Source organism: Arvicola amphibius, chromosome 8 (assembly GCF_903992535.2).
Source record: "Arvicola amphibius chromosome 8, mArvAmp1.2, whole genome shotgun sequence".
NCBI classification, from domain to species: domain Eukaryota; kingdom Metazoa; phylum Chordata; class Mammalia; order Rodentia; family Cricetidae; genus Arvicola; species Arvicola amphibius.
In genome coordinates, this window is record NC_052054.1 from 78,455,735 (window position 1) to 78,476,111 (window position 20,377).

At 53.1% G+C, this 20,377-nt stretch overlaps 1 protein-coding gene across 6 annotated transcripts in view; it reads right to left on the bottom strand.

The window, feature by feature from the left end:
* Ryr1 (ryanodine receptor 1) overlaps window positions 1-20,377 on the bottom strand; it is a 124,667-nt gene that overhangs the window by 45,285 nt on the left and 59,005 nt on the right. For all 6 annotated transcript variants that reach the window (XM_038339323.2, XM_038339326.2, XM_038339328.2 and 3 more), the window contains 25 exons: window positions 20,114-20,334; window positions 19,930-20,020; window positions 18,926-19,066; window positions 18,401-18,564; window positions 18,217-18,295; window positions 17,966-18,055; window positions 17,414-17,554; window positions 16,976-17,050; window positions 16,821-16,896; window positions 16,446-16,569; window positions 15,941-16,056; window positions 15,228-15,295; window positions 15,013-15,134; window positions 14,377-14,426; window positions 13,931-13,991; window positions 13,477-13,715; window positions 9,267-9,348; window positions 8,681-8,811; window positions 7,110-7,442; window positions 6,729-6,969; window positions 4,281-4,368; window positions 4,075-4,167; window positions 2,095-2,265; window positions 757-816; window positions 207-344 (listed from right to left, as the gene is read on the bottom strand). In XM_038339323.2, coding sequence (XP_038195251.1) covers window positions 207-344; window positions 757-816; window positions 2,095-2,265; window positions 4,075-4,167; window positions 4,281-4,368; window positions 6,729-6,969; window positions 7,110-7,442; window positions 8,681-8,811; window positions 9,267-9,348; window positions 13,477-13,715; window positions 13,931-13,991; window positions 14,377-14,426; window positions 15,013-15,134; window positions 15,228-15,295; window positions 15,941-16,056; window positions 16,446-16,569; window positions 16,821-16,896; window positions 16,976-17,050; window positions 17,414-17,554; window positions 17,966-18,055; window positions 18,217-18,295; window positions 18,401-18,564; window positions 18,926-19,066; window positions 19,930-20,020; window positions 20,114-20,334 — 3,195 coding nt within the window. The remainder of the gene's footprint in view (window positions 1-206; window positions 345-756; window positions 817-2,094; window positions 2,266-4,074; window positions 4,168-4,280; window positions 4,369-6,728; window positions 6,970-7,109; window positions 7,443-8,680; window positions 8,812-9,266; window positions 9,349-13,476; window positions 13,716-13,930; window positions 13,992-14,376; window positions 14,427-15,012; window positions 15,135-15,227; window positions 15,296-15,940; window positions 16,057-16,445; window positions 16,570-16,820; window positions 16,897-16,975; window positions 17,051-17,413; window positions 17,555-17,965; window positions 18,056-18,216; window positions 18,296-18,400; window positions 18,565-18,925; window positions 19,067-19,929; window positions 20,021-20,113; window positions 20,335-20,377) is intronic.

Here is a 20,377-nt window from a genome sequence, read left to right on the forward strand (position 1 = left end):
CTGCCGACAGACCCAAGGCATCTTGGGGAGACCTCACTCTAGCCCCAGGGCTTTGGCACACTTGTCCCTAGATGCATATGCTCTTTCTGCAGATTCACACATCGCCCCTTACACTCAAGGCTCCATCCCTAGTCCCACCCATCACTAGCTGGCTCCGCCCACAGACCCAAGACCAGGCTCTGCCCACAGCCACAAGAGGCACCCACCTGGTCCAAGTGGTAGAGCACAGCAGACACTTCCTGGACTCTGCGCACAATTTTCTCGGGGTCATCGGCATCTTCCTCGCGACCTGGGACACCGCGGTACAGTGCCATCTGCCAGCGAAGAGATGGGGAGCCTTCGACCTAAGGGGAATAAAGACGCCTGCGTGAACGCACCTACATGGCCCCTTCCTACTATCAAGCCTAGGTGGGTGCATGAGAACCAAGGTCCCTTCTTCAGAACTGGCAAGGGGATTAATGGGTCAGAGCCCTTGCTGCCAAGCCTGAAGATCTGAGTTCAATCCCTGGGACCCACGCGGTAGAAGGAGAGAATTAGTTCCTGCAAGTTGTTCTCTGACATCTACAAGCTTGCCAACACACACACACGCAATACATAAATTTAATTTAAAAATAAATTTTAAAAAAGGTCACCCATTCCATGCCTGGTGCTTCATACACACACACACACACACACACACACACACACACACACACACACACACACGCGCGCGCGCGCGCGCGCACACACACACACATATACGTGTAAAGCACTTACCTTTCCCTGAAGGTTGAGGTTGTTTTGAAGGAATTCACGCACCTCCTCGTCTGTGTCTTTCTGGGAAGACAAGGCCCACTGGGTCACTCTGGAGGCCTCCCCCTCCCCCCATGACCATAGCCCTCCCCCTCTTACACCTGACACCCAGGGCTTGATGGGTACGACCTGGGGAAAATGAGAAGAACATAACTGTGGGCTGTGGGTGGACAGGCATCTAGGGAGAGTCACAGGCTCACCCTGAAGGGACAGAGGGATTAGTGAACCTGGGGGCGGGGGGTGTGACAGGGAACACCGTCAAAACTCAAACAGCCCAAAGAGGGACTTCTCAGGAGCTGAGTAGGATAGGGAGTTTGGAAGATCAGGGGAGGTAATGGGGGGCTATGAGGGTAACTGGCAAGATCAGCAGAGGTTATAGGAAGTTGGGAAGGTCAATTAAATGTCTGGCTACACAGGGCCAAAAGAAAAGGTGAGATGGGTGAAGATGGACCTCAAGGCTCAAAGTGAGGGTCTGGGGTTTCTGGAGGACTCTACAGTGTCCTAAGGGCACATGTCCTAGGAGGCTAAGGTTAAGGAGTGGCCTCTGGAGTCCCAGGAAAGGGGTCGTTGCAATATAACAGATCAAGTACCCTCTGGGCCTTAGCGGGGTAGGAAGGTCCAGTGCTTAGAGGGGTCTTGGGGCAAAATCTTGGAGGGCTTCTTAGGGGTACCGAGGCTGAAAAGAGGTACCATCTCGCCATTCTATGTATGGGAAAAGTGGGTCCTGTGGAAGTTTTGGGGGTCCCAGCAGGATTAAGAAGCTCTAGGGCCTGGATTAGGATCCTTAGGACCTTTCGGGACCTCAGAGGTTGGTAGTGGTGGTTGTGGGGAAGGGGACATTAGGATTCTGGGAGGCAGTTCTTTGAACCACAAAGGTTCTCTGGGTGTCTGAAGACAACAGGAGGTAAGCCAGAGGGTTCCAGAGGGACCCAGACCTTCAGCCATGAGGGTATATGGGGCATTCAGTTATAACGTGTTCAGTGAGTCTCAGGAGACTGAGGGAGGTATTGATGAAGAGTTAAGAGACTCCAGGTGTCTTGGGGGATCATCAGGGTCTCAGTGGTTATAACACGGCTGTTGGGGAGTCCTAAAGTTGTCTGGTTGCATTTGAGGGTTAAAATGTGTCCAAATCCTCAGGTTTCCTGGGTGGAGTCCTCAGCATCCTAGAGGGTTTGGTAAGTGTTCGGGGTCCTGCAGGGCTTTGGGGGAGCCTATGGTAGGATTCTGAGAGGTTCCCTTAGATTCTAGCATTCACTGGGGTCCTAGGGGCAGGGTGGGGTACTTGGAGGGATGGACAAGCACCAGGGCATAGCGGGCCTTGGCCAGCACAATGAGGTCCTGGTCAGTGGGAGCACACATGTTTAGTCCGATTGGCAACATCTTCTTGAGCGTGGCCACGATCAAAGATGTCTGCACTGAGTACCGGTCCCCCCGTCGCTTCTTCTTGGTGCGTTCCTGGTCCGAGCCACCTGACTGTGGGGACACAGGGCTCAGTGCTTGTTCAAATCCCCACCCCCTGCCCACTGCCCTGGCCCCAACCTACAGCCATTTTACAACCTGTCTGGCAAGCAACCCTCCCTAACTTCAGAGCACCAAGTACATGTCTATTTCTACTCTTCCCACCCTGATTTTACTCACCTTGGGCCACAGCCCTGACCATTACCTCCCCAACCCATCCAGAGCCTGCACCCCGACATCTCACTAGAACCCTTCTATGTCCCTGCAAATTTCCGAGCTTTAGTGATCCTCTCTCAGAAAATTCCTGAGTCCTGTGCTGTCTACCACGCTCCAGTCCACTCTTCACACCCCCAAACCATGTTTCCAAGAACAAAACAAAGATGTGGGCCCACAGAGGGCACCAAGAGACAAGATAAACTGGAAGAAAGGGGGAGACACCGAAAGACTGAGGGACACGAGGACACAGGCGACAGACGATGCAAGAGAGATCTAGAAAGATCTGGAGGCCAAAACATGGAACACAGAGTCCCACAGACAAGTCCTGGAGTCTTAGGTGCAGACCCCTCCCTGGCCAGACCACTCCCGTCATGCCAACAAGAAATCCCCGGGGCAAACTGCGGCCAGAGCCCCATCCATGGCGATGCCGAGCATGGTTCAAGTGCCAGACACTGCCCAAGTCCTCACATGCAGCATTTCTGAGTATTTAAGGAGGCCCGGGCCTGGGCCCATGGGCTGGGTGCCATCAGAGGCTCAAAAAGATGACACTTGGCAAGAGTCACGCAGCTCATGGCCATCAGAGGGCTCTACCCATGTCCGTTGGATTCCAGAGCCCCACACATACACCTGGGCACAGCCAGGGCTGCCCCCAACCATGCATGGGTCACAATCCATCCCCCGGAACTCAGCCCACAATGCATGTTGATTTTTTTTTTTTTTGGTAATAAAACCAAAAAAGAAAAAAGAAAAGAAGAAAAGAAAATCCACCGAAAACCAGAAAAGAAATAATTCAACAACTCATCAAAACTTGTCAAAGCCGAGAGTGGGGGAAGGAGTGGGTGGGGGAGGGAGGAAGAAGACAAAGATGGAGGGTGGGGGCCAGGAGCTAAGGACAAAGGGTGGGGACAGGGACGGTGGGGAGGGGGTCGAGAGGGTGGGGCTCTGGGTGGGGAAAGGTATTAGCCAAAAGCCATGCAGAAGGTTCCAGATGTGGCGCTGACCTGTACGTCTCCCGCCTGCTTCAACAGGTTGCAGACAGAGACAAGAAGGGTTACCCCAGCCAGATAGAGGCCCCCCAGACCCAACTCCAAGTTAGCCAGACCCTGGCTGCTCTGCCCCATCCACCCAGCCTTTAGTTGAGCATTTCCAGACCTGAATTTGGGGGGTGCTATATTTTTAAGACCCCCAAAGAGGGCAGTTGTGAAAAGAGAGAAGAAAGGGGGGGTATGGAGAGATGGGTAGAGAAGGGAAAAATGGGAGATAAGAGAAACGGAAAGTAATGGGTGTGGGAGAGAAGGGGGAGGAAATGAGGAAATAGTAGGGGTCCGGTAAGAAGATGGGGAAGGGAAGGAAGAGGGGAGGGGAGCTATAGGGAGGTAGAGGAAGGGGAGGGAGGAAAGAAATCGGGAAGATGGGGAGATGGGGAAAACGGAGGCAAAGGGGGTTTGGGGAAGGAGAGGAGGAGGGTAATGGGAAAAGCGAGGGGGGAAGGGACCTGAGCGCTAAAGGGGAAATGACCGGAACAGGAGACTGCTGGTTTAGGAAGGACCAAAGAGATAGTCCTGGGGTCCCCCCATCCCCACATCCGCAGATGGGTTAAGCACCCACCTTGGCCATTTTGCTCTTATTGTCGGCCGTCAGAAAGGACATGTTGTTGATCTCATTCTGGACCACAAAGTTCTGTTCCTCACGCTTAAAGTTCTGGTGGGGGAAGCAGTGTGGGGGGGGCTCAGGCCCAGAGACTGGGAGGAGAAGGAGAGTGGTGGGGGCAGGGACTTGTGTGGGTGGGGGTTCACACAGGGATAGGCACTCACGTGGGACTTGGACCAGTAGATGAAGATTTCGCCCACCATCCTGAACAGCTCCTCTGCATTGGGATTGGGCTCTGTCAGCCAATGTGCCCTGGGGTCCAGGAAGGAACAGGTAAGGGGTGCAGGTGTCCCCAGGGGAGAGGGTCACCCAGAGAGACTTAGAGGACCTCATGGGAACCAAAAGATGTTCGGGAGGGGGGTGTTATAATGAAATTTGGTCAATCAGTGAAAAATTAAAATTTCAGCCTTTTTAAAAAATTTAATTTAGCCCAGGAGGACTTGGAACTCACAGCAATTCTCCTGCCTCTGCTACTTGAGGCATACCACCATACCCAGTATAGAATTTCTATTTACCTTTCTAACCACTATAAACTGAAGATGACTCATGCTGTGGATAAGAGGATAAAAGTGTCTTCTGCTGGTTTTTTATTTTTATTTTATTTTATTTTTTTTTGTTTTTTTGAGACAGGGTTTCCCTGTAGTTTCTAGAGCCTGTCCTGGAATTAGCTCGTGTAGACCAGGCTGGCCTCGAACTCAGAGATCCGCCTGCCTCTGCCTCCCGAGTGCTGGGATTAAAGGCGTGCGCCACCACAGCCCGGCTTCTGATGGTTTTTTAAAGCAAGTCCTATATTATTGTGTGAATAGTGAAAAAGCTCCATGTCCAGCATCAGGGGAAGGGTAAAGCGGCCTTGTAGAGACAGGCATGGCAGCACACCCGTACCCCCAGCTCCAGGAGGCTGAGCCGTCAGTCTGAGGCCAGCCTGGGGCAAATGGCATGTTCCAAGCCAGACTGGACAATGGGGAGAGAACCCGCTGCAAGCAAAACAAAAGGAAGAAGCATGGCGCACGGGTGCTGTGCAGCCGGCACCGCTGGCTGGGCTGTGTGACAGCTGTCACAATTCCCTTAGTCAGTTGATCTGTACTCTGCTCAGTACCCTCTCTTCCCTACGTTAACCAGAAGTTCATCCCAATAGTCCAATTCCTTCTATGCCTAAGATAAAAAGCGTGGCAGAGGTAGAGGAGAGCGGGGTCAGACGGTCCGGTAAAGCCCTTTGCTGTGATCCGAAGGAGATGGTGCCAGCAGAGTGTTCTGGGGTAAGTGCCTGCCCTCCTCCCTTTCTGCTTAGACAAGAAGGAAAACAAAAAACAAAACAAAAAGCAACAACAACAAAACCCCCACAACAAATAGAACCAAGCTGGGAGAGGTGGGGATTTCTATTAGATAAAATTTTGTGTCTAAATCTGAAGGTTTCTAGGTTCAGGATGAGTGAACGGATATTAGCATAATTTTGCTCACAAATCTTATGGCTGAACTTGCAAGGCTGAGGCAATACATTACTGTGAGTTTACCAGTCTAGAGTGTTCTCATTCTAACTACAGAGCGAGACTCAATCTCAAAAACAAACAAGACAACAGCAACAACAAAGACCACATGCTGATTCGATTGCAGTCCAAATCTGCAACAGCACTTGCACACCACTACTTCCCATTCTGCCCCTGGCAGACATAGCTAATCAATCATAGAGCCCATGGCAACCTTACAGTCTTTTTCAATCCAGAGGGATTTTGGAGTTCAAGCTATGTAGCTAGTGCTTTTGGTTTTAGGAAGATATTAGTTAGCATGCATCTTTTTCTTTTCTCTTTTTTAAAAATTTATTTATTTTATGTATATGAGGTTCTATCTGCATGTATGCCTGTGTGCCAGAAGAGGGCATCAAATCATATCATATCCCAACCATGTGGTTGCTGGGAATTGAACTCAGGACCTCTGGAAGAGCAGCCAGTGCTCTTAACTGCTGAGCCATCTCTCCAGCCCTGTGCATCTTTTTCTTAAAGACCTATGTTCTTGGGAGGACTATTAGGCTCACCAGATGCCATCTAGGCTCCTTTTTTCTTTCTTGTGGAGGAAAGCCCGACCATTGGGTTTCATTACAAAAGCTAGGCACTTAGTTCTACACACAGGTAGACACAGCGCTGGAGGTGGGGTGCAATAAGTCTCCCTGTAGTGCATGCTGTAACCCTCATGGGCTAAGGGAGCAGAGGAGACAAACCTGGGAGGGTTGAAAGTGTGTGTGTGTGTGTGTGTGTGTGTGTGTGTGTGTGCAGGCACTTGCCACCGTGCACATGGTGTTGTCCTTGCTACCTTGTTTGAGACACAGTCTCTCTGTTGTCTCCACAGCGGGCTCCAGGCTAGCTGGGCTACAGGTTTCCAGACACTGTCCCATCTCCACCTCCCATCTCACCATCGGAGCACAGGGATAACAGATGTGAGCTGCTGCATCCGCTTTACATGGGTTTTGGGGTTCGAACTCAGGACCTACCACTTCACCCACTCAGTCATCTCCCCAGCTCAGAGGGGATAGGGAGGGGAAGGGGCTGAACAGGGCTGAGTGGGGTTGGAAGAGCCCACAGCGGTTGAGGAAGCCTGAGTCCGGCCAGGGCTTTGCTGACCTGTTATTGTCCACGTAGCGGATGAGCAGAGGGTAGAGGGCATACAGGTCCCGGCAGAGCACGGAGAACTCGTCCCGCACCAGGAGCTCGCCCTCCTCAGCTTCTGCCTTGGCCTCCAGGCGCAGCTGCTCCTCCTCAGACACCACCTTCCCTGCACGCTTGCGCAGTCGCCCAATGGTGGGGATGAAGTGGGAACGCAGGAGCTCAGGCCTGGCGCGACTCACAATGGGCTGGGCGAACACTGCAGGAGGGTGCGTGTCTTTCACACCTGACCTCTGGTCTCCAACACAGCCCCTATTCCCAGCCCATCCCCTCCCAGAGCCCCCTATTCGAGGGGCGCCAACACACTGCTCCCTCGGGGACACTGCCCTGCGGACGCACCAGCCAGCCGCTTCATCCACGAGGCCTCGTCGATGCCCAGGTTGTTGACAATAATGCGAAGGATGTTCCCCAGTAGGGAATTGAGGTGGTCGGAGGTGACAGCTGTGCAGGGTGGCGGAGCCCCTGCAGGCAGGGCTGGTGGGGGCGCCTCGGGTCCTCGCTCCCACCAGCGGGGCAGGTAGCTACACAGCATAGGCAGTGTAATCTCGATCACGTGTGGCATCTCCGTGTAGCGCGCCCCGGACTCGGCCAGCCCCCCGATTTCTGCCATAAGCCGCTCTAGCACTGGGATGTCAGGACACATCTCCTCCACACTGTTGGGGAGCCCCAGGACTGGGGTGCAGGGACAGGTTAGGGTATGCTAACTGTCACTGCTCTACAACCGGCTTGCAGCCCCCCTGACACCAATGAATCCCCCTGTACCTAGAAGAGTCCCCAACACCCTGCCCCTCCACCTCACCTGCCAACCCAGGTCCCTTTCACAACCCTTCCACTGAAAACCAGTGGCCCCCAAATACTTAAGCCCCAAATCTGATTCACCCCTAAAGTCACACTCATGTGCAAAATTTGGCCCCAATCCAAAAATGCACTCTTGACGTGGAACTTGTCTCACTGTCTAGACCAGGCTGGCCTTGAACTCACTATGTAGACCAGGCTGGCCTTGAACTCACAGAGGTCACTGGCCTCTGTCTCCTGAGTGCTGCAAGTAAGGGCATGTGCCACCTTGGCTGAAATGACATGGGACTTCCTCACTGAACTTCTGAAGCAAGAATCCCAATTGTTTTATCCAGACATGGTCTCAGGCAGGCCTCAAACCCTAAAAGCACTTTCCGACCCTGATGCGATGCCCCCCCCCCCCTGCCCTTTCTGAGATAAGATACAGTGAAGTAGCCCACGCTGGCCTGAAACTCAGCCTGCAGAGAGGAGGGGCTTGTGCTGTCACAGCCAGCTTGAGCCAGTTCCGTGTTTCTACACTCCAATTTTGTCCCTTGGAACTCAGTTTCCCTGTTCCCTTCCATGGGCTGGAAATAGATAGTTGGGGGTGGGGTGGGGGAAACTGAGTCTCATGCAGCGCAGGCTGGCCTCAATTATCACTAAGGAGTGAAGATGACCTTGAACTTCTGACCCTCCTGCCCTTTCCCCTCCAGGGGCTGGGGATACAAGCTCCTGCCACCACAGCTGGCTGGGTTTGGGGAGACAGCGTGACCAAAGGATATTTTCTGAGACCCACACCTGGCTCTAACCCCGGGGCTGTGAAGACAGGACGTTTGCCTGCGGCTTGTCTAGTAACTTCTGAATCTTGTCCCTAAGTGGTACTCCACAGACACTGAATGAAAAACCCTCTCACTAAAGCCTCAAGGAAGCTGGGAAGTACCCGTGTCCCCAAGCTTCGTAGTACCAACTCTGTAATGAACCTCAGAGCTTCCAGTTTCACTCTGACCCAATAATTCTCCCAATGTAGGGGCTTGGGATGGTCCCTTAAAGCATGGCCAGGGCGTGCAACACTTCTACCCAGGAGAATTCTCAGTGGCTCTGTGACCCTGAAAGCTGCCCCAGCCCACACAACTCACTGGCCCGCTCTCGAGGAGACTTGGTGGTGTAAACGGAGCAGGCGTTGTATTCATTCAGCTGAGGCTCCAGAAATGCCACTGGCATGGCTGCGGCCAGGCGGGCCAGGCATTCCCCGAGGGCTGGCTGCAGCCTGGAAGAAGGGCTGCAGTTAGCTTCTGTGCGTCCCTCCGCGGAGTCCTGAGCGGAGCCGCATCCTGCACAGAAGCGCCCCTCCTGGTCCTCTCGGGCGCAGCTCTTGTGTGCACCCTTCGCTGCGCGCCTTGCAAAGACTTGTATGCAAACTGAAATGTCCCCAGCATGCTGCCGCCCTGTATCTCTGCATCTACCACCAGGTCAAGCTTACTCCCCAGAGAGAAGCCACTCAAGCATACTTAACAAGTGTCTGATTTCCACCCCTCTCCCAGATCCCACAGCCTCTGTTTTCTACGGCGGGCCTTTCTACTACGCGCCCTCTTGTGGATACTGGCGTGAACTTCAGCTACCCTGGTATAATGGCAGGGTCAAGATTAAACTTTGCATCCCCACTCCACTTCACAGGTCTCCTCCCTTCCCCCATAGCACCACAGTATGACCCAGTTTTCTTACTTTTCCACGTAGGGGTTCCTGGTGGTGCCCAGAGAGTAAATACTGCACAGCGTTCGGTAGCAAGAAACTTGCACGTCATCCACTGAGAAGGGAAGGAGAGGGAGGGTCTGGACTGTGCCCACCATGGCAGCCCACTCCTTACCATCTTCTCTGTCACCACATGGCCGGTGGGTAAGAGATGAAGACATAGAGCTCCCCACCCCGCCATTTATGCTTTGTGATTCAGCCAAGACCAAGTCTCTTTTAGCCTCAGGTTCCCCATCTGTGAAGTGGGATCAATATAGTACCTTCCACATTGGATAGTTTGAGATCAAATTAGTTTATTTATTTATTTTTAACTTGTGCTCTTAGGGATGGAACTTGGAATCTCACACATTCTAGGCAAGTGCTCTGCTACTAAACTACACCCAGTCCTCAAATGGATTAATATCTATCTGTCTGTCTATCTATATCTATCTATCTATCTATCTATCTATCTATCTATCTATCTATCTATCTATCTATCTATCTATCTAGATATTTATCATGCACACAGTGCTCTATCCGCATGTATGTCTGCATGACAGAATAGATCTCATTACAGGTTGTCGTGAGTCACCATGGAAGAGCAGCCAGTGTTCTTAACTTCTGAGCCATCTCTCCAGCCCTGGATTAATTCTTAAAAAGCACTTAGAAAAGAGGAGACAAGCTGGCAGTGGTGGCGCACACCGTTAATCCCAGCACTTGGGAGGCACAGGGAGGTGGATCTCTGTGGGTTCAAGCCCAGCCTGGTCTACAGAGTGAGTTCCAGGACAGCCAGGGCTACACAGAGAAACCCTGTCTTGGGGGAAAAGAAAGAAAGAAAGAAAGAAAGAAAGAAAGAAAGAAAGAAAGAAAGAAAGAAAGAGAGAGGGAGGGAGGGAGGGAGGGAGGGAGGGAGGGAGGGAGGGAGGGAGGGAGGGAGGGAGGGAGGGAGGGAGGGAGGGAAGAAGGAAGGAAGGAAGGAAAAAAGAAAGAAAAGAGGACACAGGAGGTGCTTACTAAAAGGTAGTTGCTTGTTTTTCCTTGGCCTCTTAGATGAACACGTCAGTACTTCCTCCAGAACAGAGCACACGCAGGAGCGTGTGACGTTGGGTGTGATCCCACCTCCCAGAGGGCCAAGGTAAGAACAACACTGACTGTACAAATGCATGAGACAAAAGGAGGGCAGAGAAGGTCAAAACTGAGAAAAGACGACAATGGAGAGAAAGCCGAATACAACGGAAGGAAGTGACTTCACAGCATCTGTATTTCTCCTGTGTGTGCATGTTTGTGTGATACGAGCATGTGTATGTGTTCTGGTGTGTGTGCACGTGGAGGCCAGAGGTCAAAAGCGGTCAACTGCTCAATTTCTTTCTTTATAACTTAATTTTTAAGGACGGGATCTCACTATGTAACTTTAGCTGGATTGGAACTCACTATGTAGCCCTGACCGACCTGGAACTCACTACATAGAAAAGGCTGGTCTTGAACTCACAGCGATCCACCTGCCTCTGCCTCCCAAGTATTGAGATCACAGGCCCAGCTCACCTTGGTTTCTAAGGAAATGTCTCTCACTGACCCTGGAGCTCACATATTCCGCTGGTGTAGCCGGCCAGTGAGCCTCCCAGCACTGAGACTGCAGGTACATGCCACTGCACATGGCCTTTATGAGGATAAAGTGATCCAAACCCAGGTCCTCACGCTTAAACAGCTTTTCCAACTGGGTCATCTCCCTAACTTTTGGGAGTGTGAATTTTTAAAAGTTAAGGACAGGTGAGTGCCATGGTGCATGCCTGTAATCTCAGCACTTGGGAGGTAGAGGCAGGAGGATCAAGGATGAAGGCCTGGGCTGGGCATGGTGATACAGGCCTTTAATCCCAGGACTTGGGAAGCAGAGACAGGAGGATCTGTGTGAGTTTGAAGTCAGCCTGGTCTACAGAGCAAGTTCCAGGACAGCCAGAGCTACATACTGAAACCCTGTCTTGAAAAACCAAAATAAAACACAAACCGGCAACCACACACACAAAAAAACTCATAAACAAACAAACAACAACAACAAAAACAAAACTGAGGGCCAGCAGGATGGTTCAGCAAGCAAATGTATCTTCTACCAAGCCTGACAACCTGAGTTTGAGCCCAGAACCTATGTGGTGGAGAAAGGGAACCAATTCCCTCATATTTATTGTCCTGTGTTCTCCACTAATGTTGGCATGATTCTACCACACATATATACACAATAAAGAACTAAATGTTTTTTTTTAAAAAACCCACCCCAAACTAGTAAAGATTCTAATTTCAAATAGAAAGTGAATTCAAGTATAGCTATACTATAGCCCACAGCCTCTAGTGCCCTACAATCCCTGCAGACTTCACCCTCACACTGCAGACCTCAGCCTCACACTGCAGACCTCACCCTCACACTGCAGACCTCACCCTCACACTGCAGACCTCAGCCTCACACTGCAGACCTCACCCTCACACACCTCCTCCCACCCCAGAAGCAGTAGCACCTGCTCTGGTTTGGATGTAAAGTATTCCACACAAAGGCTCACAGGTTGCAGGATCAAGGCGGTGCTGTGCAGATATGGAACGTTTGAGATCTGATTGGGCCATAAGGGCTCTGATCTCATGCTCTAGGTGGATTCATAACTGGACAAAGACAGTGGAAGGTGGAAGGTGGGGCCACATTGAAGGACGTAGATCCTTGCGGACAGGTCTTTGGAGGGTGTGCCTTTCCTCTGCCTCTTTATCTCAGTGTCTCTCCCCGGTTCCCATGAGGTCAGCAGCTTGCTACGTGTTCCTGCCACCATGATGCCACCCAATGAAGGGAGCCAAGTGACCAGTTACTGAAACTTCTGAGAGTGTGAGTCCAACACATCCGTCCTCCATCTGAATTGTTTCTTTTAGCTAGGCCGTCACAGTGAGAGACCCTGACTAAGGGGACCCTTTGAGACTGTTCATCATAGGGCTGCAGCAACTCCCTACTGCTTCTCGCCTCCTCCCCCACCTGGGAGGATGCCATGGTGAGGCTTAGTGCACCATGAGGGACAGACAGTGCTTTAGAGAAGGCAGAGCAATGAGACGGAGGGAACTTGAACTTCTGCTGTTAGGACTTTATGATCTACTTTGGGGACTGCTACATTCAAGAGAAAGAAACTTCTAGCTTCGAGTTACAGTGATTAAGGGTCATTTGGTCTCTGGTGCAAGTGTATGTGCGGTGCTGGGAGTGGAACCAAGCACTCTGTGAATGCTGGGCAGGGGCTCTACGGCTGAGCCACACCCCAGCCCCTCACTGGGGGATTCTAGGCAGGGGCTCCACCACTGAGCCACATCCCAGCCCCTCACTGGGGGATTCTAGGCAGGGGCTCTACCACTGAGCCACACCCCAGCCCCTCACTGGGGGATTCTAGGCAGGGGCTCCACCACTGAGCCACATCCCAGCCCCTCACTGGGGGATTCTAGGCAGGGGCTCTACCACTGAGCCACACCCCAGCCCCTCACTGGGGGATTCTAGGCAGGGGCTCTACCACTGAGCCACACCCCCAGCCCCTCACTGGGGGATTCTAGGCAGGGGCTCTACCACTGAGCCACACCCCAGCCCTCACTGGGGGATTCTAGGCAGGGGCTCCACCACTGAGCCACATCCCAGCCCCTCACTGGGGGATTCTAGGCAGGGGCTCTACCACTGAGCCACACCCCAGCCCCTCACTGGGGGATTCTAGGCAGGGGCTCTACCACTGAGCCACACCCCCAGCCCCTCACTGGGGGATTCTAGGCAGGGGCTCTACCACTGAGCCACGCTTTTAGCCTTTCATTGTGCAGTTTAGGAGAGCTACCACTGAGTCTTGTTCCCAGCAATCCTCTATTGAGTTACATGTCTTTAGTCCTTGTTTTCCTTTTGCTTTAGTTCCAGGCTGGCCTAGAACTCCCTATATATAGCTCAGGCTGGCCTCAAACTTGCAGTCATCCTCCTGTTTCAGTGTCTTGAGTGCTGAGATTGTTTACAGGTGTGCACCACCGCTGTGGCTTTTGAACTCGCATCTCAGCGAATGCCTTCTGCTCTGCACACTTTACGGACTGTGTGCTTTGGCTTACAGAAGAAAGCGTATGCTCTAACACTAGTGACTCCACCTCACGCCTCAGGCCAGGCAGTGCTGGTCAGGCTGACACCCCACCCATGCCCCTTGCCCTCGGTCTCAGGAGTCCTTACGGATGACATCGTCTCCGAACTGGTGCTGGGCGATGTGCTGGAAGAGGGTGGTGAGGACGGGCAGCAGGGCCACTGTGGTGTAGGTGAGGTTCTGGCCCACGCCCTTCACCTGGGTGCGCGCCTGGGACACCTTGCCTAGCCGCAGGTTCTCCACCATCTTCTCAATGTCCTCAGAGGCGCTCTCGAAGAAGGAGCGGAGTCCAGCCTTCACAATCTCGGGGCCTGACTTCATCACCGTTCTAGGAGGAGTGTGCAGAGCTGCAGAGGCAGAAGCAGAGGCCTCCCTCTCCTCCCATCCCCCTCCTTTCCTCATTCTCCCTTCCCCCTCTTCCCATTCCTCTTCCTCTTCCTGAGATGACGTCTCACCATGTCACCTAGGTTGGGTTTCAGAGAGTATAGGAGAACTGGATTAGGGGACATGATTCAAGTGTGTATGAGCGCCCCCAAGCCATACCTGGCATCCAGAGAACGTGCCAATATGTGAAGACAGTTGACCACAGCTGGGGCATCCGTCCCTGGGAATGGAACACAGGCCAGGCTGAAGGAGGGGCCCCAAGCCAGCACGTCCTCACATCCATCACAACCCCCTCCTCTCTGACTCCACTTCCTGGCTAGGTTCATAGCTACCCCACCTAGGCTCCACAGTCCCCTGGGTGTCCCTTCCACCTCTGGCCCTGCCTTCCTCCCTCTTCCTTCTATCTCTACCTCTGAGGGCTGTCCCTGTGTGCGACAGTGGCCTGCATGATTAACTACCCCACCTCCAGGATGACCCAGTCCAGGCTCAGAGAAAAAAGTAAACATAAGAAGGAGGCTGAAGCTGGAGTTCTTTGTTCCCGTGGACTTGGCGACAGAGGAAGCGAGGGAGACCTGGCCGAAAGGCTCAGAGGCAGGGCTACTTACCAAAGAGGGAGACTCGGTGGCGGACAAGAGCAGCAAGCTTACAGAAGAGGCTGAAGAAAGAGAAAGGGGCAGAAGGACAGGGGAAGAGAGAGTGAGGAGACCAACTAGATGAAAGATGGTGGTGACATGACCAGAGGAGACAGGAGCCATAGGGAGGGGACAGAACACAGGTGGGAGGGCAGGCAGAGTGAAGGATAAAGATATATGACCCAGCTTAGAAGTCACAGGCAAGGACTGCAGGAGTGGCTCATTTGGAGAGAGAGTAATGGTCTAGAATCCCCAGTGAGGGGCTGAGGTGTGGCTCAGTAGTAGAGCCCCTGCCTAGGATCCCCCAGTGAGGGGCTGGGGTGTGCTCATTGATAGACTGCTTACTTAGCCTATGCAAAGTTCAATTCTCAGCACTGCAAGGAAAGAAAAGTCACAGCAATAACTGGGCAGCCGAGGATGGAGGCAAGGCTGTCTCTGTCATAGTGATCAGTCTGTGTCACTGAAGTCTTGGGAAACCTTTAGTCCCAGGGAAATTTGGACAGTTGGTCACTCTAGAGCAACCCAAGGCAGAAATGCCCACCAGAGCCCATAAGAGTCAAGGTCAGGAATGAAAGGTTTGAGTAAGGTCAGAGGTCACAGGCAGTTCACCTGGTGATCATTTCCTTCTCCTTGTTGGAAGCATGGCCACCGCTGCCCAGCACTTTGGCCGGTGTGGACAGGAAGTAGAGGCAGTGGTTGGTGAAGTACTGGTTGATCAAGGGGAGCAGAATCTAGACGGGAAAGGAAATGGGGTGGGTGGGCTGGGTGAGGGGACAGGGACTCTTCCAGATCACAGTTCCTCCAGTTTCTGGTCTACCTCTCACCTTGGCGAAGAATTTAATCTCCTGTTCATGTGGAGACTTCTCCACTCGTCCACTGCTGACCACAGCCTCTGTGGGAAGGGCAAGAAGGGGTTGTTGTGGGTTTAAGCAGAGGAAGGGACACTGGGGACAGAGTCAGGAAATGGTGGCAGGTAAGTTCTCTCTTGTTTTCTTTCATACCTGCTCTGGCCACAGTCAAGCCAGAGGGCCTCTGACCACCTGGGTGAGGTCCGTACTCAGAGCTGTCCTGTGGCTCCATCTTTGTGCAAAGGACGAGCTCCCATCTACCCGCCAAGCCCAGCTCACCTCAACCCTAGTACTGTCCCCTCCAGATGTCCAAATGCTCCCCTTCACCCCTTGGTATCTTGGCATTGATGCCAGTGTCCTCCGTGTCTTCCTTGAATACGCTATTTAAATGGCACCTGGCTCCACACTACCCCCCACCCCCAGTTCTCGAAATCCTCTTCCATGACTCTATAGTCGTCCTGGAACACAGTTTAGTTAAGTGTGATTCTGTCTGACTCCAGAACAGGGATGCAGATGAAGAAGGTCTTTGTCTTCTCCCTGCTAATCAATCCATCCCCATCACGTCCAAAGCAGACTCAGGCCCGTAGCTGATGCTCAGTAAACACTTGTTGGGAGAAGTCGGTGACCTGGTGCCCTAGGTGAATCTTTAGGGAGGACGTGGAAAGTGGGGGGGGGGGAATTCTTCCTACCCAGATGGGCAATGAACTCCTGGGAAATGTCCATCCAGCGTAACAGCTGCTGCAGGAAGCCAAAGGCAAATCGCTTCTCAATGGAAGACGTGTCCAATTCCATGTCCTTAAGGCCTCTGCATGGAGAGGCAGAGAGGGGTCAGCTCAGACATAAGCCCTGGTGGTCAGCCTGTGAATGCTGTCTTTCCTCCAGGTCTTCCTCCACCGGCCTCTTCATCTCAGGTTGTTTTCGGAGACTTGCTTCCCCACGCTCTCGGTTCCCTTGGCCTCACCCTTGTAGCCCCGGCTCCACCCAGAGGCCACTCCCTTTAGCATCTCTTTCGTCCTGACTACACTCTCCAGACTCCGCCCCTCTAGGAGGGCCTCCTTTGTAGCCCTATTGTTCTCAGCCCCACCCCTTGGCTTCCTTACGGTCCCGCCTCCGTTTCCAAGTCCCGCCCCCAATCTCCTTCCTTCCAGCCTGCTCGTCTGCCGTGGCATCTGCCCAGGTTCCCAGCTCACGTGCCTGGTGACAGCATAGCCATTCATCTGCAGAAACTTCAGCAACTCCTGGGCCTTCTCTCTGTCCCGTGCCTTCTCCTTGGCCGTGAGTGTGTCGTAAGGGACCAGCAAGGGATGGGACCCACCCCCTGGAGACAGCAAAGATTAGAAGTCAGGGGTCGGGGAAGGCGTGTTACTCTCACTGCGGTTCTTGTTGCGAACCTGCACAACTAAAAAGGTGCTAACAATGCCAACATCGCTTGTCGATGCTGGACTCTAGGCGGTGGAGCAGAGTAACACCATTAAGCCCAGACTCTAACCCAGGCCCTCAAGACTTACGAATGGGGGACGGAAGAGAAGGGAGAAGGGGCCAGTGGTGCGGAGGAATGGGTGTGCTCACCTTTGGCCTCCAGCTCTTGCTTCTTCTTTCGCCCCCATGTGTTGTGGTAATTTTCTGCCAGTTGTTCAGCCATGGCCTGGAAGTGGGACGCAGAGAGTCAAGGACCATATGCAAGTGGTCCCCGTCCTTCCCAAGTAGAAAGTCGGTGGCCTTACCTGCAGCTCCCGGGACAATGTAACCCCGCTGAGGTCTGGGGGCTGGGGGTTGTAGCCTTCTCGAGGGTCATATGTCTGAAAAGGCAAGAGGGGCAAGATCCTTGATGGATTAGTAGGAAGCCCCATTAGCTCTGACCCTGCCTCCAGAAGCCTCCCCGGAGCCAGTACTTTTAGACCCTGTCGCTAAGACACCCTTCTCGCTCTTGGGTTCCTCAGACTCGTGGCTGTCCGTTTGGTGCGGAGATTTCTGCTCAGGGCTCTACCTCTCCCTGCCCCCCCACCCCCCAGCCAGGCCTCCTTGCAACCCCAGCCATCCAGCCACACCTTTTCATGAGCCCTCTACCGTTTGGCTCCACCCCTCCCAATCCCACCGCGTGAGATCCACTCTTCCCGGCCCCTCCCCTTGCTCAGACCTTCACTGCCCGCTAGCAGGCTCACCTGGGCAGTCTGGGATATCTTCCTTGTTTTCTTCTTCTCTGTCTTTTCCTCCTCACCCTCCCTGGCCTTCTCTACTGTCCACTCCCACGCAATCATGGCCTTCAAGGACTCCTTGATGGGCCAGCGGTAAATCTCTTTGTCCTAGAGCAGACAGAGGAAGCAGAGTTGGGAGAATGGGACCAGAAGAAAAGCCTGGTTCAGTTTCCCTGGTCTCTACAGACACAAGGGGAAGAAGCCCCCACCAAGGGCTAGGAAGTAGGAAGTGGAACAGTCAGGATTCGAACCCAGGACTCTAATCTTCTCTGTAAACAAGTGTCTCAAACACAGTTCTAGTACCCATTTTCCAAAAGCCTCAGAGAGATCTCCCTACCAAGGACTCCTTCTAAGAAAAGGGACATGAGGGTGCCGGGGTCCTCCAGGGGAAGCAGCCAGTCTTGCGGGAAGGGAATCCATGAACAGAAACCAATCTATGAAGTGCCTCACTCTTCCCCGGACCCCTAGATTTTGGAGTTGCATTCTGACCTCACACCTCAGGCCCTAAGGTTTGGTCACCTTCTCTGAAAAGGTCTTGTAGGGTCTCAGCATGGGGTGGGTCTTCAGCTCTTCATCAGCGTTCTCCCCGTAGGACCAGTTGTTCTGGATCTAGAGGTAGAGGCAGGGTGAGAAGTGGGGGCAGCCTGCAGGGCTGAGGGCTCGTGGAGGGTCCTAGGGATGGCTGTGGGTCTAAGACAACCTGGGGTCTCAGAGAAGACATGGGGCTTGGGGAAAGAAGGAAGGCAGAGGGGGAGGACCCCGGGGTTTACCTTGTCGAAGGCCCATTTCTCATGGGTGTACTCTGCAAACTTGTTAATGAAGGAGTCCAGCTTCTCTGGGATGATGACGCTGTAAGTAGAGATGGGACCACAGGCAGCGGGGTGGGGCTTTCGTCTCCTTCTGGAACCTTCCTTTGCCCAACCTAAGCCCGCACTGTCTGTCCCAAGGTCTCACTTGAGAGTCTCCACAGGCCGGGGGTCAAAGTTGCCTTCAGCATCCACTGTGGCTTTTTTCTCCGTCTTGGACGAATAGGAGGCGTCTACGTAGTCAGGAGGCAGCGCCCCCGCAATGGCACACAAACAAGGCATGGCTATTCGGTAAAGCTCCTGGTCGTATTTCTGAGGGTGCCAGGGATAAAGGGGAGGATCAGGCAGGCTTCACTTCCCCCTAATGCTACAGCCCCAACCCACTCTCTTCTCTCTGAACCCACAAATCTGCTAGTCACTCTCCCCACAGCCCAGGCCTCACTTTGTCCTGTTTTGTTTGTTTGTTTTAGACAAGATCTCATGGAGCCTAGGCTGTCCTTAAACTTGCTCTATAACCCGAGCGACTTTGAATTCCTAGACTTCCTGCTTCTCCCGACCACTGGAATTACAGGTGTGTGCCACCACATCCAACAGGGGCTTCATTCCAGATCTTCGAGCTTGAACCCCAAAACCCTCCACACAGACTCCTTTGAGACCCCATGGGTGCCCAGACCTTATGCGCCAGAGAGTCAAAGATGCCCCAGAAGAGCTTGCGTGTGAGGTGCAGCTCTTCCTCAGAGGTGACTCCGAAGTTGGCCCAGCCTGTGGGGAGGCAGTAATACTTCCAGCAGCGCTCGTAGTGGTTGGTAAGGAGCTGCAAGCAAGAGACACACAAAGGGAAGCATAAGCAGATGGCAGTCAGCGAAGGCCCCAGGAGGCAGCGGGTGTCAGCGCTTGCAAATGAGATGCTAATAAGGGGAGGAGGATATGCTCGTTAGAGAATGGGCCTGGATAGTTTATTATGTGGCGTTAGTGTTCTCAATGAGAGCCATGACGGGCATTAAACTACGGCTGCGTTTGTCTGTTGTTTTCACAGAAATAGGCAAGCTAAGAGTCTCCTGGTAGAGTTGTGTGCACACTAATGGGATGATCTGTGCTTATGCAAATGAGCATGGCAAATAGAAACACAGGCAGCGCCCCATGCAAATATATGGTAATCAAAAAGGCCTCTACTACCCAATATGCAACTTGGAGTCGGGGCTAATTTAGGCATCTTATGCAAGACAGTAAGTTGGGGGGGCAGCTCCTTATGCAAACTAGCATGCAAATGACAAAGTAGGAGAGACAGTATGCAAATATTCAGAATAGTTATGGTACTGTTTATTCAAATAAACGCAGTCATTTAAATACTGGAAGGCTGGTGGTCTGGGCATGTGAATAAAATGCTAATTAGGGAAAATAGTGCGCCCATGAAGATATATGTTAATTGAGGCGGGGGCTGGCTTACTTAGTTAGGCAAATTAAGCGGTAATTAGGGAATGTTAGCAGTGCCAATGACGCACAGCGAATGTTATGGGAATCCTAGTCGGCAAATGAGGATGCTAATTGGTTTCCTCCGGGTTCGCTGTCCGCAAGTTAGCTGTGGTGGGCGTGGCTAATACGGACGAGCCCACTGGTCTGGAGGCAGTCAGAGTGCGAGTGATAAAAGAACAGGCTCCCGCTGAGGACCGTCCTCACCTTGAGTGGCATCTTGGCGAACTCGTTGAGGATGGGAACGTCGAACACCAGGCGTCGAAGGAGGTGCTGCAGCATGGACGGGCGGATGTACCTAAGGAGGACCCGCCCAGAGGGGGCGGAGAGCTCATACGAAGCTCCGTCTCACGGCCCCGCCCACACCGCACCCACCCGGATCCCACCTCACCTGCAGAGTGCCATGAGGCAGTCTTCGATGACATCACGTTGTGCCTTGGTGAGCGAGCGGCCACGTGACAGGCGGTACACTGTGTGCAGCATAGAGTCCACCATGATTGCGCGGTGCTCCGTGCCCGCAAAGAGGGGCGCGCACTTGGTGATGAGCGGCAGCACGGCCAGGCACAGGTAGCGGTTTAGCGCCAGCGCCATCTCTGTAGTGCTGAAAGTAGCCTGGGATACAGGGTGAGGTCATCAGGCCCGCGGCACACCCCTG